Consider the following 16,659-nt stretch of genomic DNA (forward strand, 5'->3'; position numbering starts at 1 on the left):
TGTATAGCACCAGTTTTCACTAAGTCACTAAGACCACAAAATACCTTTTGTTTGATTTAAAAACTTAAAGATTTCGGGCCTCCCTGGTGGCACGGTGGTTGGGAGTCCGCCTGCTGATGCAGGGGATACGGGTTCGTGCCCCGGTCCGGGAGGATCCCATATGCCGCGGAGCGGCTGGGCCCGTGAGCCATGGCTGCTGGGCCTGCGCGTCTGGAGCCTGTGCTCCGCAGCGGGCGAGGCCACAGCAGTGAGAGGCCCGTGTACCGCAAAAAAAAAAAAAAAAAAAAAAAAAACTTAAAGATTTCAAGTATAATTCACATATTTTTTTGCTCTTAATATACATTTTCAGTGAACCAAGAAATCACTGACTACTTAAAAAAATGCTTTAATTAAAAAGTTAAATTCTTATAAGATTATAAAATAGATTATTTGCTATACTATCTAAATTGAAGTAACATGAAAATTGAAATTAATAAATTATGCTGGAATATTATAACAAAGACCTAATTATCTTAACAGATCTCTGAAATGATAGGTGCACAGGTAAATTCATTATACTAAATTGCATTTTCACGTTTTAATGACTTACCAGAAAATTTAAGATATATGTAAATGAAATTCCAGTTAAGCGTTTTTGGATATCAATACAAAAAATATTATAGTTATCCCCCATCCATTGTTTGACAACTTACCAGTTGACTAACACTTGACTTTGCCCCTGTGAATATGTTAGGAGGACAATTTCTTTTCTTGCATTAATTATGATGACTTTGATTTGCAGGCATGAACTAATCACATTTGTGGTTAATGTTTTTTCTTCATATAAATCAGATATTGTTGTGGTAAAGTACTTTAAACACCAGCATACTTTGGTGGATTATTTTTCATATTTTCAGACTGATGAAGTATTTCTTGAAGCCCAGATTCAGAATATTACAACCTCACCCATGTTTATGGAGAAAGTTTCATTGGAGCCATCTATAATGTACAATGTAGCAGAATTAAATTCAGTCAACCAAGCTGGAGAATGGTAAATATGGATTATGAAGTGTTTGCTTTTATTTTGAAAGATATGAACTTTTCTAACATTGTTACTCTTCGGTAGTTTAAAAATTTTTTTAAGGGATAGACATTATTTTATTAGAGAAGTTTTAAATTCACAGAAAAATTGGCCAGAAAGCACAGCATTCCCACATGCCCTCCTCCCCACTTACAGGATCCCGTTATTTACATCTTGTTTAATGTGGCACATTTTTTACAATCGATGAACTAATACTGATGCTTATTATTAACTGAAGTCCATAGTTTACATTAGGGTTCACTCTTTGTGTTGTGCATTCTGTGGGTTTTGACAAATGTGGTGACATGTAGCCATCCTGACTGTAGGATATAAAATAGTTTCACTGCCCTAAAATTCTATGGTCCACCTGTTCAGCCCTCCCTTCACAGGAAAATAAGATCCTAGCCATTTATACTTGAAGCACTTATTCTTTTAAATTTTTATAACAATTCAGTGAGATAAATATGGAACATTTCATCCTTGTCCTGCAAATGATAAAACTGAGGCATGGGAAGAAATGATGGAGAAGTTAGAAGGGGTAAGAGTAAACAGTGAGTTTTAAGGAGTATCTCTTAACATCAAAAGGAGTGAGCATAGGAGTAGATGATTTAATTTTTCATGAAAATGAAATACACATCTTTATAGGTAATTTAGAAAAAGAAGAATAAATAAATGTAGGGTTGATATTAATATGGATAAGAAGGTAATAGCTGGAGAAAGTACCTGATTTTAATAATCAAGAATGAAAAATTTACTTTTACTTATTATGGGGGTTATAGTAAAGTTCATAGCCTCTCATACCCCCACAGAGGAAAACAATAATTTTCCACTCTTTTCCTGATCTTTTAATTAATTTTGAAAAATCATTAGTTTAGAATGGTATGTTTCTTTTTATTTTAAACTATTTGCTTTCATAATTTTAGAGAAGAGACAGGATACTTAAGGTTCTGATTTCTATTGCTTTTTTTCAGTTAATCGATGTATGTCCAATGCTTCAGGTAATATATTGCATTCTATTATAAAGAATCTCAAGATTTTCCATATCAACTGAAAAAAATTAAAGAAAAATAAGTCCTCTTAGTACAAGTCCTTTTCATTTTGTTGAAACCACCGACCTGTTGTATTCTGGATCTTTGGATGGTAAATCATTCAGTTCCTGTCCAAAGGAAAATTCACAGCTATGGTTTTTCTTCTAAAAGGTTCTAGAGAATTTTTTCCATCTCTATCTCCACCCCACAGTGTAACTACATTTGGGTCAAGAGCATATCTGCAGCCAATGGATACACGCCAGTACTTGTACTGCCTAAAACCCAAGAAGGAGTTTGCAGAAAAAGCAGGCATCATTAAGGGAGTAACAGTAATTGGAAAATTGGATATAGTATGGAAAACAAATCTAGGTGAAAGGGGAAGATTACAGACCAGCCAACTTCAAAGAATGGTGAGTCTAGAAAAAACACTGATGGGGGTTTTGGTGTGTGGTGTGCAGATAGTTAGAACAACTTAAATTTTCCTAGGTCTGTCACTAAAAATCAGAGCACTATAAAAGACATTGATATTACTGGAGAATAAAAGACTAATAATTTCACTGATATCTAGGTAGAAAATTGGTATTGATATGAATGGGAAATTTTCAAATGTTAATTTATGCATTATACATTTTTACTTTACCAAACAAATTAAAATAACTGCCTATCAATTGTCTTCCTCCTGTGGTAATTTGTCCTCACCGTTATCTGACTTCCACTATATTAAAGTTTTCTTTTCTTGCAATGTCTTGGAACTCTTGGACTTATACTACATTTATCTACTCAGTTCATACCTTTTTTAAAGATATTTAAAATGTGGGTCATCTGAAACTCAGGTGAGTCCCACTCAAATTATCTTGTAAATATAGGCTGAATATTTTACCTAATTTTTACTCCAAGAGTATGGATAGCTACCACCCTTCTTTTTCTTGTGCTAGTGAGAATATACTACAGAGTCCTCTGTTTATACTGAATATCACCTACTGTGATATATTCTAAAATTTACTTTTCTTTTACTGTTTGAGGTAAAAATTGAAAAAAAAGAGAGAGAGAGAGAGATTATCACTGGGCCTATTGTTAAATATAGCCATTAGCTATTGTCCTGCCATGGCATGTTGATTTTGTTGTCTGTCCCTGCCCGTGTGTCTTGTGAACAGACATGATTTTCTTCTTGGATCATTTCAGTGACCTTCCTTTTCCTGTTTTACCTATGAAGAGTTATGTACGTATAAGCTACAGTATCTTTGGGAAGTATCCCTTTAAGATCAGACCCCCTGAAATTCCTTTACTATTTACCTGTGAGATTCATTTTAACTCTACTAAACATGGAGTAATTATAACAAAAACAGTCGGGGTCTGTAGTGCTATTCTGTAGGCAGTAGCAGCAAAAGAAGTGAGAATGACTGTGGTACCCTCACTAAAATGGAAAGGTTTTATAATAGATGTATGTTAACTGTATTGCTTTTTCTCTTAGGCTCCAGGTTATGGAGATGTTAGGTTGTCTTTGGAGGCAATCCCAGATACTGTAAACCTAGAAGAACCTTTTCATATTACTTGTAAAATAACAAACTGCAGGTAATGCCAGTATTTGTGGATGGATGTCCTTTCTTCCTCACCTACTTAAGAATTTTAAAATCTTTTAAATATGCTACCTCCTTGTAAGTTTCCTCTTGCCGTATAGTCTTCTCTGATGTTGACATTGAATACTGTAAAGTTCTTCATCTGGTAGCTGTATATTACCTATGTTAGAGGTCCTACTGTATTAGGCATTTTTTGTATTTTGTTTCCATACCTATGAGGTAGGTATTAATTATTCACATTCTTTGCAAGAGAAAGCCAATTCAGAGGATGTGGCTTATTCACCCTCAGAGAGCTAGAAAAGATGGGATCAGAATCTGAAACTGGGTGTATTTGACTTCAAAGTCCATGTTCTTTTCCTTATTTACACACTTCAGATTACTAAAACATGAACTAGCAGTTTCTTATGGAATAATACGTTATAGATTTACTGTAATAAGATAGATTTTTCTGAGCCATACTTATACCTGACCTGTATCTTAGGTATCAAGAAAGTTAGAAGTGGTTATGAATTTAATATAGGGGATAACCATAGATTGGAAAACAGATCTTTGATAATAGAGTATAATCTAGCTATTGCGAAGCAAAGAGCACAGGGCTTTGAAGCCAGAAAAACCTAGGATTAAATCCCAGTCCTATCACTTTTCTACTACTTATATTACTACTTGGTATGTATTATTAATTGGGGCATTTTGATAATATTGCAGTGATGAATCCCTATCCTCTTAGTCCAAATGTATAATCCTTTTTAATTCCAAATCCCTTACAACTTTATATTAGGGAGATAAGTATTCATCCTTCAGAATTACAAAAATACCTACTCCCCCTGTGAAGCTTCCTAGACCCTCCCATGCACAATCATCCCTTTCTCTGTCATAGCAAATTGTAATATAGTTTTTTAGTAGTATTAATATATTGCTATAATCATTAGTCTCTTCCTCACTGAATTGTGAATAATTCAAGAAAAGGGATCATGTCTTACCCAGCATTATAAACGCAGTGCCTGCCACATCATAGGAGCTCAGTAGGCAACACACACAGGATAAAGAACCTGTGCATATAGGGTGTGCTTTTGGATTTTTGGTTTGTTTTGCATTTTTGAGTTATAACAAATCAGTTATTGACCAAATAACAAAGTGCTGTAATAAATAAAGAAGTTTATTTGGGTATTCACTTTACCTTTTGGCGATTCAAGTAAGTTTTCTAAAAAGCACTTGTTTCTTAGATCTTCAGTTTCCTCATCTATAAAAATGGGATTTCCACTCCCCCCAACACACAAAGACACATACACACAACATACACTTACCGGAGTTTTGTGAAACGTAATGAGAAAATTCATGCATTGCACCTAAACTGGTCTGTGGCACACAGTGAACATTTCAAATTTGGTGGGGGCGGGAGATGGAGACATATAACAGCTAAATATCATTAAATCAACATGTCTAAAAATCAAGTTTGAGTTTAAAATTAAGTAAGTATTTAAAATGTGGAGCCAACTCCAAGGAGAAAAAAATAGCTTTAAAGAGTTGAAAACAAGTCATGAATGGTGGTAGAGTAGCAGACCGTTTTCATTATGAGCCTTTTGGTTTTGGTTTTGGTTTTAAAAACAATGTGCAGGGCTTCCCTGGTGGCGCAGTGGTTGAGAGTCCGCCTGCCGATGCAGGGGACACGGGTTCGTGCCCCGGTCTGGGAAGATCCCACATGCCGCAGAGCGGCTAGGCCCGTGAGCCATGGCTGCTGAGCCTGCGCATCCGGAGCCTGTGCTCTGCAAGGGGAGAGGCCACAACAGTGAGAGGCCCGCCTACCGCAAAAAAAAAAAAAAAAACAATGTGCATATTTTCATTAAAAGTTTTTTTTTTTTAGCTTAAGTTTAAGTTGAACTGATGGTATCAATTATAAGCAGAGGTAGTCTTTTCGTGTTAATTGAACATCTGAGTAGTTTTACTTACAAATCTTGCCATTTTCTGTTATCTGCATGGTAAAGGAACATAGATTAAATAGAAAAAGCACTGGACCAGACTCAGTTTATCTTTTTCTTTCCTGTAGAGTGCCCTACAGAAATAGGAAGGATGCATAGAAACAAGATTAGACACAGATGTCTGGAAGTCTTCCAGAGAAATGGCAAAACTGTTAACAGATCAGCACCAGGGAGCCAGTGTTCAATAACAGAACCAGAAAGCCTACATCCAGACAGGCAGATTAGTCTCAGTGTCACTGTAAATCCCAGAAGACACCACCTCCTTTCATTTTCCTGATTCTACCTTAAGTGAAATAAAAATGATAGCTTTTCATTTGTTCCTGGTTTTCTGCTGGACACCCAGAAAAGAAATTCACCCACAATAGTGGAAGAAATATTGCAGTACCTCTTTGTGAAAGGAACAAGATTTATTCCTGTTTTTCTGATTCCTCCAGCAGTGAAAGGACTATGGACCTCGTTTTGGAAATGTGCAATACCAGTTCTATCCACTGGTGTGGCATTTCAGGAAGACAGCTTGGAAAGCTCCATCCAAGTTCCTCTCTCTGCCTTGCCCTCACTCTACTGTCTTCAGTACAGGGACTGCAAGTATGCTCTCTTTTCAATAATTTCGGTATTTGGGGGCTATTAATCCATAGTCGTTTATTATATCCATTCTTTCTCTGGTCACTACCAATGAATGAAAACTTAGGTCTACATTTTTCTCTCAATAGAGTGTCTCCGGCCTAAGACTAACAGACACGTTCTTAAAGAGAACATATGAATATGATGACATCGCACAAGTCTGCGTGGTATCTTCGGCCATTAAAGTGGAGAGCTGAAGAAAATTTCCAATGTTATGCTTGTCATTGAGTTTCCCAGAACTTTCTGTATTTTTGTCACTTTTGTAAAATGATCAAGTCAACAGTAAAAATAAGTATACATTATTTAAATTTCTTTCCTGTAAAACAGTTAAAATATTAAATATTTGTTTTGAAAAGAACCATCTACTGATTTTATCTTGTGAGTTACAGTCTAGATGAACATTTGTATATTTTCCACACATATGCTATTTTGTTTCATTTTAAATGACCATTGGACTTTGTTCTCCAAAAGCTCTATATTTGAAGGCATTTGTCCCTAGCAGGTATCTTGAATAATGGTCAGCAAACTTTTCATGTAAAGGGCCAGATACTACATATTTTAGACCTTGCAGTCCATGTGGTTTCTATTGAAAATGCTCAACTCTGCTGTTGTAGTGCAAAAGCAGCCAGTAGGCAAAAATTGCACAGCAGCGTTTACAAAAACAGACAGCTGGCCAGATTTGGCCTGCAGGCCGTAGTTTGCTGACCTCAATCTAGAAAATACAGTTGTTTCTTAAAACTTTAGAATTCTTATCATACTTTACTTAGAAGTATTTCCGTTAACTCCCGTTTTTTCCCTCAGTCAATAAAAAAAGTTTAAAGTAACTGGGGTGGTCCTCATGTAATCTTGTATTTGCTAACACAATATGAGTTTTTCTAGTTGTTTTCAAAATTATCGTATTGGTATCTGTGTTTGTGTGTACATACAAACACACAACGTCTAAGTTTCAGTTACTAACAGCAGATCAGAATTGGTTTTATTTCTTAAATTGTTGATTACTCTGTTAACTAATAAGTCTGATAATTTTCTAATTCTAAGCCAAAAAAGTCCTGTTTTTTTTTCCCATTGAAAAATAAGCCACTTATTTTCATAAGGCATACTTAAAGGATTTCCAGCTTCTGATATTTGCTTTTGAACTCTACATCATGTATTAATATTACAAAACTTTCTATCTCTGCATGTAATCACACTAATTTACTTATGCCATATACAAAACAATGAGAAAGTTAAGACTATAAACAACTTTACAACATGAGTGTAATAAAAGTTTCAATATTTTGAAAACAAAAGCTAATACTGTTAAATAAAAACTTATTTTGCTAAGTTGAAATTCAAGGATGTATATATAATTGCTTACATGTAAAGAGTGCATAAAGTCAAATACAAAAGTTGGTTTTTCTTAAATGCATAATTATTTATTGCCATGACAAACTGTTTGGTCCAAAATGAAAGCTATATTCAGAATGAGATTTGCCCTTAAATTGGAGAGGTAATCAATGAAATGTCTGTGCAAAATAAAGTGCAAGCAGTATAAAATTGAAGTCTGTGTTTCCTCCAAAATGAGTACAATTGATTAAATGATGAAATAAGACTTTATAGCCACTGCACTGGGTACTGCAATAACTTTTCAAGCATCTTCTCATGACTGAACCTTCTGTTTCATTCTGTTTCAAATTTTAAAAGTAACATACAATGGTCACTTGGAATCTGCTATATAATTTGACTTTTAATTACAAAGACTCCTTTTATAAGCAATACCTAGACACATAATGTTCCTTCTTTAAGTAAAGGTTAGAAAATGTCATCTTAGAAAGGATCTGTTTAAACCATGTTACAAAAATTAGCTAAACAATTTGGTACATTAAGTGGAAATGTCATTTGCGTAAAAAGGACATTGTAAATTTTACATAGCATCATAACAGCTACAGCTACTATAATGAAAAGTGGTTAATGGAAGTCAGTTATTCCTAAGTAGAATGTATATAAAGATTTACTTTAATGCTCTCTTGTTGCAGACAAGCAAAATAACTTTTGGAGCATTGTTTATCATTTTAAGAGTAGCTAACACGATACAGCTACACAAAACCTTCTTGCAATAGCGTGCAATGCAGTAATTCCAAAGTGATGAAAGTACTTAAAAAGCAAAAACGGCTTGAATAGAATGGAAATCCAGGTAAGTGGACAGATTATCTAGGTTTAATTTGTTATGGATGGTATATTAGAAAAGAAACAAACTAGAAGGATGAAATGGAAGAAATACACGAATTCGCATTACTTCATGTAAAAAGAATGGCTACCTTAACTACAGATATTAGTAAATCAAAACATTTGTTTTAAACTGTTTTTTCTTATAATGTCCTCAATTTTGGTATCAAAGTAATGGTGAAATAAAATGAGTTGGGAAGTGTTTCCTCTTCTGTTTTCTGGAGGAGATTGTGTAGAATTGGTATTAAGTGTTTGGTAGAATTCACCATTGAAACTGGGCCTGTATCTTTCTTTTCTGGAGGATATCTTTATTTCTTCAGTGAGCTTTGGTAGCTTGCATCTTACAAGGAATTTGTCTGTTTCGTCTAAGTTGTTAAATACATGGATGTAAAGTTGGTCATAGTATTTTCTAATAATCTTTTTAATGTCTACAGGGTCAGCAGTGATATCCCCTCTTTCACTTCTGATACTGTTGATTCATATTTTCTCTATTTTCCTAGTCAGTTAGAGGCTTACCAGTTTTACTTATTTGAAAGCATTTTTAATATGCTCAAGATAGTTATGCTAGGAACCTTTTCTTACTCAACACTGGATAAGAGTGTTTTTTTGGGTTTTTTTGGCCGTGCCGCACAGCTTGTGGGATCTTAATACCCTGACCAGGGATTTGAACCTGGGCCCTCAGCAGTGAAAGCACCAAGCCTTAACCACTGGACCTCCAGGGAATTCCCAAGAGTGACTAACTTTTAATTAAGGATCAACTTTGCTTTTTTTTTCCACAGTCATCACTTTCCTATGATTAGTTAGTACTTTATTTATTCTGTGTAACATTTGAACACCAGGATCTGAATTTAACTTCATGAAAAATTAAGTTGATTTAGATGCAATATAGGAGACTTAATTCAGAAGGCTTAGCTTAGATTTAAGTCCTGCTCTGCTCTGACCAGAACTGTAGGTTCATGTAGCTCTCCCCTGTAGCCTGAACCCAGGCAGTTAGGTGTCTGCTGGCCTAAAAGAGAAATTTCTAACCTAGTGTTGCATTAAATTAAGAGTCCTTTGGACCTACATCAGAACCACTTGGTGTGCTATTTGAAATGGTGATTCCCAGACCTCATTACAGGACCTACTAAACAAAAATTGAAAAGTGTGCCCCTGAATCTGCATTTTTAACAAATCCCCAGCTGACTCTTACAGTGAAATTATAGAACCACTGTTCTAATCTCACAAAGGGAAAAAAGGGAAAGTTGGCTTTTAAACTTCAAAATACCAAGTAATTAGCCTTTTGAGGAAAACAGTTATAGTAAAGACCTGATCATCATCAGTATTACTGATTTAATTTTATATTACTTTCTATTTCAGTTTTCTCTCACTTGTGAAATTTATGTGTCTGCCAACCTTATCAATTTCATAATAACAAACCAAAGAAATTCCAGTTGGAATTAGAACAGTCTCATCCATCACTATAGTTAAAGCCATTCCACTAATACTTAGTGCCACATCTCTCCACTAATATGTATTCTAATTTCAATAAAATATTTCAAGACCCCTGTTACGTTTAAGCTACATCAAATTAAGGTTAAGCATAAAAGCGACATGCCAAGCCAAATTATAGCAGAGGATTAACATGAACAAGCAGTGATAGTGATAGATGCTTTTTATAACCCATCAAATAATTACTGAGTTTAAAAAAATCAGTGTTTATAGGCACATAATTAAATGCCACCTAGGAAATCCTTAAGGGCCAAGCCATTGGTTTATTTAAATGTAGATATATTTGAGAGTTTCCAGGGTAAGGTCACCACTGGGGAAATTGTGCTAATTAAACTGAATAGTTACACAACTGACCTAACCAGTATCATTAAGGGTTTCTAAATGTATTTTATTATGTACTTAGCATAAGTGGCCATGCTAATGTTATCAATACCAAACTGTAGGCAAGGTTAGTTAAGAACTACGCAAAAAACCTGAGCACCCTACATTCACTTTCTATACATTCACAGCATCTATTTTTTGCTTTTCTAAACAACACTGAATACTGCTTTCCACCAACTCTTAAGTTTTCATCACCCAACAGAACAAGCAGCATTAAAGATAGTACTGGTCCATATCATATCATCTATTCATTACTCATTGCACTATCAAAGCTAAACCCAGTAACGAATTTCTTCTCTCTAGAGATGCTGCTCAGTGGCAAGTGTATTTCCCCTAAATCAGCGTGAGAAACCTTTCCTCTTAGTCATCTCCGCTTTCAAAAAGTTTGCCTACAGGAATTTGGTGCTAGAGAATTCACCAGTAAACAGCCTTACTGTTCAATAAATATACTCTGCTATTAAATCTAGTATACAAATATGATGAAGGTTTGAAAATGGAACCCTGTCCAGTTAAGTGCTGTACTGGCACTTAACAAGGCTACTGATGATCACTCATTTACAAAGGAATCATGTTATGTTCAAGTCTGTTTGTGATAAACCTATTGTCTAGACAGATTTATTTTTTAGGTTTGTTTTTGTTTTGGCCACTATCTACAGCAAACACTTCATAGCCATCGCCATTTGCATTCTGGGCTAGGGCCCCTGGTCAAGTCAGGAATGTTCTTCTGTACTGCTGCTGAATGACCTGCTCCGGATGTGATTTCTAAGTTGCTCTATAAGTTCAGGATTCTGCTGCTGTATCTGCTGAGCAAACTGCTGTCCCCTGTAGTAAAGAGGCAAAGTCATATGAATTAGGAAATTTCCAATCACACAATACTAATGCAAAAAGAACTGCAGAAGATGTGGGTACTACCCAAAAGGAACTTTTTCTATTAAAGCAAGTTTTAGATTCATGACTTTAGTATCTGCAAGTTTACCAGTGCCTCCATATAGTATTACTACAGTGCAGTGTTCTTCATGAGAAATGAAATACCCAAGCTAAAAAGTGAGCTCTTGGGGCTTCCCTGGTGGTGCAGTGGTTGAGAGTCCGCCTGCCGATGCAGGAGATACAGGTTCATGCCCCGGTCCGGGAAGATCCCACATGCCGTGGAGCGGCTGGGCCCGTGAGCCATGGCCGCTGAGCCCGCGCGTCCGGAGCCTGCGCTCCGCAACGGGAGAGGCCACGACAGTGAGAGGCCCGCGTACCGCAAAAAAAAAAAAAAAAAGAGTTCCTGAATTGAGTGAAATCCACCCCCCACCCAGTGCTTAACCACAGATAAATAAAGGGCTAAAAAGTATATGCTTTTATTGTATGTGCACAAATATAATGCAGGGTATTTGTTCTTGTAGTCAGGTCTTAGTCTCTCATATAGCAGGTGTCACACCCATTTTGGGATGCTTATGAAGTCACCCAACAGAACTGATTTTTAGAAAGGCAAAGAAATTTAATCCAAGTTCCTGAGTGTGTGCCTCCCAACTGCAAGTGTTAGGTATCACTATAATCATGCCACTTAAAGATCACTCTAAAAATGCCATGTTGCAAGTGAGTTTACACAGTTGTGATCACAAACAGAAAATGATACTTGTTGCTTCATATAATATTTCCAGTGACAGCATCACACAGACTCAAAAAGCACAGAGTTTAAGCAACTTGGATGAAGGTGGAGGTAATGTGTTCAAGTAATGAGAAGATGAAACGGGTTCCTTTAGCAATGAAGTGCACTGCAGAGTTTGAATAAAACAGCTGCCTAAGTTGTCTGAACACTAATATATGCAATATATGATTTTTAAATATACACGCATACCTAAATTCATACCTACTTTAAGTTGATATTTGACATTCATATATATCCTTGAGTAGCTATTCAAGTCTGCTGAAAAAGTTTTTCTTGGATCCAGATCTTCTGGATTCCTGCCCTTCAGTCTGAAAATTTCAATTTATGAACCACTTTTAAATTTAATAACTAATGAGGTAACTGATACTAACAGTAAAAGATAAAAATTTAAAAAGAAAGCCTTGGCCCCCTTACCTTAGAGACAAACTGTAAAATACAAAATACTTTTTTACTATTTCTATTTTAAATAACACTTACGCTTGGATGAGGCTAGACAGGTCAGTTAGGCCCCCAACTCCAGCAGCAGGTCCCCCAATAGCATTTGTCATCATTCCTGACATTCTAGAGTAGGCAAGAGATATATCACTCAAATTGGCATATATATGTATATTTTTTGCTGGGATAAATTAGTGTATTTTTAAAAATTGGTTCACTGATTGATATTTTTAGAATGTTAATTTTTTTTTAAAAGGCAGGACTTCCCTGGTGGCACAGTGGTTAAGAATCTGCCTGCCAATGCAGGAGACACTGGTTCAAGCCCTAGTCTGGGAAGATCCCACATGCCGGGGAGAATCTAAGCCCGTGCACCACAACTACTGAGCCTGCGCTCTAGAGCCCACAAGCCACAACTACTGAAGCCCGCACACCCTAGAACCCACGCACTGCAACTACTGAGCCCACGTGCCACAACTACTGAAGCCCGTGCATTCTAAGGCCCGCGGGCCGCAACTACTGAGCCCGTGTGCTGCAACTACTGAAGCCCGTGTGCCTAGAGCCCATGCTCCGCAACAAGAGAAGCCACCACAATGAGAAGCCTGTGCACCACAGAGAAGAGTAGCCCCTGCTCACCACAACTAGAGAAAGCCCGCGCGCAGCAATGAAGACCCAACGCAGCCAAAACTAAATTAAAAAAAAAAAAAAAAAGGCAACTCTGTGTGGAGTCAGTTTTTGGCATCTTTGCCTACCCTTCACAATAAGAACCCAGAAATCATTATGCATATCAAGTGGAAACCCAATCTCATAAACCTAAATAACCCCTAGTACTGATGGTCTATTATTCTTTTCTGAGTCAAAGCACTTAAAAAGAATTGGCATATATTCTTAACAAGTAGGATACCGGCCAAGGAAAGGCAGGTAGATATACCCACATTGTGTAGGTTAGGCCAATTGGATGTGGCTTTAAGTTCCAACTGACTGGCATTTGGGCCAGTTTTATAATTTTGGAGCTACTGTGCTCAAATTAGGAGGCTGGCAAGTGGAAGGGAGAAACGTAATATGCTCCTTCTGTATACTTACAGCTGTTGAACTTGAGGATTCTGCATTAAACTTGCTGCCTAGAATTGAAAAATGGCATCTCCCGTTAAAGGCAGTTAATATTTAGGGATCTTTAACAAGGATTTCTTTTTTTTTTTTTAAGCAGAGGAGTGAAAGTTAAACCATGTATATACTAACATTTTGTAGAGTTTTAGTGTGCTATACAAAGTGAGTGGGAATGTAAAAAAGAGGAGGTACTAGGAAAAATTGGTATTAAAAATACATCGCAAGGATAAAGAGATTACAAACACTATAAACTAAGGATATTGACAGCAGTTTACTTCCTACTATCAGATCAATAAAGCCAAAAGAGCTTAGGAAACCACAATAGCCAAAATCCTATTAGAAGTCTGATTACTAGACCTTCCTAGGGTCACTTTCATGTAAGAGGGTGGTTTTTAACCTTTTGTAGATTTGCAGATCCCTTTGCCAATCTGATGAAAAACATGGTTCTCTCCCTAGAAAAATGCACATATCCACATGTACACAAATTTTCATCTACAATTCCAGGGAATCCATGGGCTTCCTGAAGTCCACCCGTGGCTTTTTCACGAAGCAGTACAGGGGCAGGTTAAAACCTCAGCCATAGCTTTATATCACCACTCTCCTACCACCGCCATCACAAAAGCTCTCTTACTTGTTTCTAAAAAGTTTGGAACTATATAGTTCTAATGGAAAATAGAGCCAGTGAAGCAGAAATATACTCACCATACTAATGAAGGCTGGATTATTTATTAAGCTGGCCATGTCAAAACTCAATCCAGTTCCTATCTGTAAAACAATTATATATGAAATTTACTCTAAACACTACAATTTGATTACAATAAATTGTGAATGACAAAATATTTCACTCATTTGGCATTAGTAACTTATAGGACTAGATACCTCTCTTAACTTCTGTTCTGCTATTTTCAGATTTGACTTATAGGAATCATTTTCAGGATCAAGATCTAATGCCTTCTGATAACTTGTAACTGCTTCTTCAAATTTATTCATGGCAGTGAGGGCCAGCCTGAAAAGAATACAGTGTAAGATATATAATTAAAGAACATCAGGACACCACAATGTAGTCAAACATGTATCTTGTATTCAATTTGAATCCAGACTACACTTAATTTATTCATTGTACAGTTGACCCCTGAACAACAAGGGCTTGAACAGCATGGGTCCACCTATATATGGAGTTTTTTCAATAGTAAATATAGAAGTACTACACGATCTGAGATTGGTTAAATCTGCAGATACAGAGGAACCACAGACGTGGAGGAACTGTGGGTACAAAGGGTTGACTATAAGTTATACACAGATTTTTGAGCGCAGAGGGTCGGCACCCCTAACACCCACATTGTTCAAGGGTCAACCGTACTATGGCTCACAAGAGTATCAATTCCTTCTAATTCCAAGATTCTGTAAGTCTGGACTCTCTCCATTCTCCTTGGTGACAACCTCAGCTGTCCTACATGAATCAAGAACTTAATGATTAGAAAGGGAAAAGAATCTGAAAAAAAATAGATATGTATGTATGTATAACTGAATCACTTTGTTGTACACCTGAAACTAACACAACACTGTAAATCAACTATACTTTAATAAAAATAATTTTTTAAAAAGAACTTAATGATTAGAAATGAACCTTACATACCCTTCCATTTTTAAGCCTAATATGTGAAGTAATTTGCTTTATGAATGATTAAGCTCCATAAAGATGTGAACTGACTAACAATTCTGTGGTCATATTACTCCATGATGCTAAAACCATTTAAAGAACTGTGAACTAGATTCGACCTTCACTATGTCCCACTTTCTTTCTTCCTTCTTAGCAGAGACATTGAGCCACAATAAATATCAATTTACCATGAAAAATAAAAAATAAAAGTAGGCTGTGGGGTATCAGCTAACTACTCCTGAATAAGACATGTTAGTTGTTAAACAACTAACTAAATTGGCAACCTTTACACTTCAATAACACATGGTCCCAAGCGCAGGTCAAAGAGTTAGTTACTAAATTTAATGTTTTCCTCCACCTAGTTAGAATTTATTTATTGGAATATTACTTCAGAACTAAACAATAATGGTATATATGGAGAGATAGTATAGAGTGGTTTTTTTCCTAAATTTATTATTATTTTTTTTTTTTTTTTTTTTTTTTTTTTTTTCTTTTTGCGGTATGTGGGCCTCTCACTGCTGTGGCCTCTCCCGTTGCGGAGCACAGGCTCCGGACGCGCAGGCCCAGCGGCCATGGCTCACGGGCCCAGCCGCTCCGCGGCATGTGGGATCCTCCCAGACCGGGGCACGAACCCGCGTCCCCTGCATCGGCAGGCGGACTCTCAACCACTGCGCCACCAGGGAGGCCCCTAAATTTATTTTTAACAAATTACTCCAATTCTTTCTTGGCCAACTTATCTCACAGACTTCTGATCTAGATAAAATATAATGCCTAATCATAGAAAAAAATCTCAGAACCTAATTAGTTTTCTACCAGTCAACCATGAAAGATACTTCATCAGAGTCCTCACTTAATTAAGTCAATACATATTTACTGGAATCCTACTAGGTACCAGGCACTCTTTTAGATTCGTCAGTGAAAAAGGAAAAGTTCTTGAGTTTAAGAAAGTTTCATTCTACAGGGGAGGATAAGCAATAAACATGCAAATAAAAAAACAGTAATCTTAAAGAGAATGAACAGGGGAGCTGCTCAAAGGCAGCCATATTGAAAGGACCTGAACAATGAGAAGAAAGCAGTCATATGAAAATTAGAGGAGAGACATTCTAAATACAAGCAACAATAAGCACCAAGGCCCTGAGAACGTTGCAAGCTTGGTATGCTTAAGGAACAGGACAAAGGTTGAGGAGGGAGCACAGAAAACAAAGTGTGGGAAGAGATGACGTCAGGGCATATTATAGGACCATGGTTTAGACTCTGGATTTTACTCTGGTTGCAATAGAATGACATGATGTGATTTATGCTTTAGAAAGCTCACTCTGGCTTCTCTGGGGAGAGTGAAGTGAAGGCAGGGAGACCAGTTAAGAAGCTATTGCAGCAGCCTAGGTACGAGATGGTAATTTGGACTACAGTTGTAAGCAAGAGAGCAATCAATACTTGAATTAAAGGAATATGTAGAAACTAGAATTCGTA

General features: G+C 36.5%; 2 protein-coding genes across 7 annotated transcripts in view; one reads left to right on the forward strand and one right to left on the reverse strand.

The window, feature by feature from the left end:
• The window catches only part of TRAPPC13 (trafficking protein particle complex subunit 13), a 35,455-nt gene extending 27,657 nt beyond the window's left edge, over positions 1-7,798 (forward strand). For 2 of the 3 annotated variants that reach the window (XM_081233927.1, XM_081233929.1), the window contains exons 9-13: positions 897-1,030; positions 2,300-2,498; positions 3,560-3,660; positions 6,076-6,226; positions 6,352-7,798. In XM_081233927.1, coding sequence (XP_081090053.1) covers positions 897-1,030; positions 2,300-2,498; positions 3,560-3,660; positions 6,076-6,226; positions 6,352-6,459 — 693 coding nt within the window. In that variant the 3' untranslated portion in view covers positions 6,460-7,798. The remainder of the gene's footprint in view (positions 1-896; positions 1,031-2,299; positions 2,499-3,559; positions 3,661-6,075; positions 6,227-6,351) is intronic. The other variant, XM_081233928.1, reaches the window with a different exon arrangement.
• SGTB (small glutamine rich tetratricopeptide repeat co-chaperone beta) overlaps positions 7,656-16,659 on the reverse strand; it is a 49,359-nt gene continuing 40,355 nt past the window's right edge. Inside the window, exons 7-12 of one of the 4 annotated variants that reach the window (XM_081233930.1) lie at positions 14,409-14,535; positions 14,232-14,294; positions 13,506-13,543; positions 12,468-12,551; positions 12,180-12,298; positions 7,656-11,158 (exon numbers count right to left, since the gene is read on the reverse strand). In XM_081233930.1, the coding sequence (XP_081090056.1) occupies positions 11,109-11,158; positions 12,180-12,298; positions 12,468-12,551; positions 13,506-13,543; positions 14,232-14,294; positions 14,409-14,535 (481 nt within the window). In that variant the 3' untranslated portion in view covers positions 7,656-11,108. The remainder of the gene's footprint in view (positions 11,159-12,179; positions 12,299-12,467; positions 12,552-13,505; positions 13,544-14,231; positions 14,295-14,408; positions 14,536-16,659) is intronic. The other 3 variants (XM_081233931.1, XM_081233932.1, XM_081233933.1) reach the window with 3 other exon arrangements.

This window comes from Mesoplodon bidens, assembly GCF_964165515.1.
Source record: "Mesoplodon bidens genome assembly, chromosome: 4".
NCBI lineage: Eukaryota > Metazoa > Chordata > Mammalia > Artiodactyla > Ziphiidae > Mesoplodon > Mesoplodon bidens.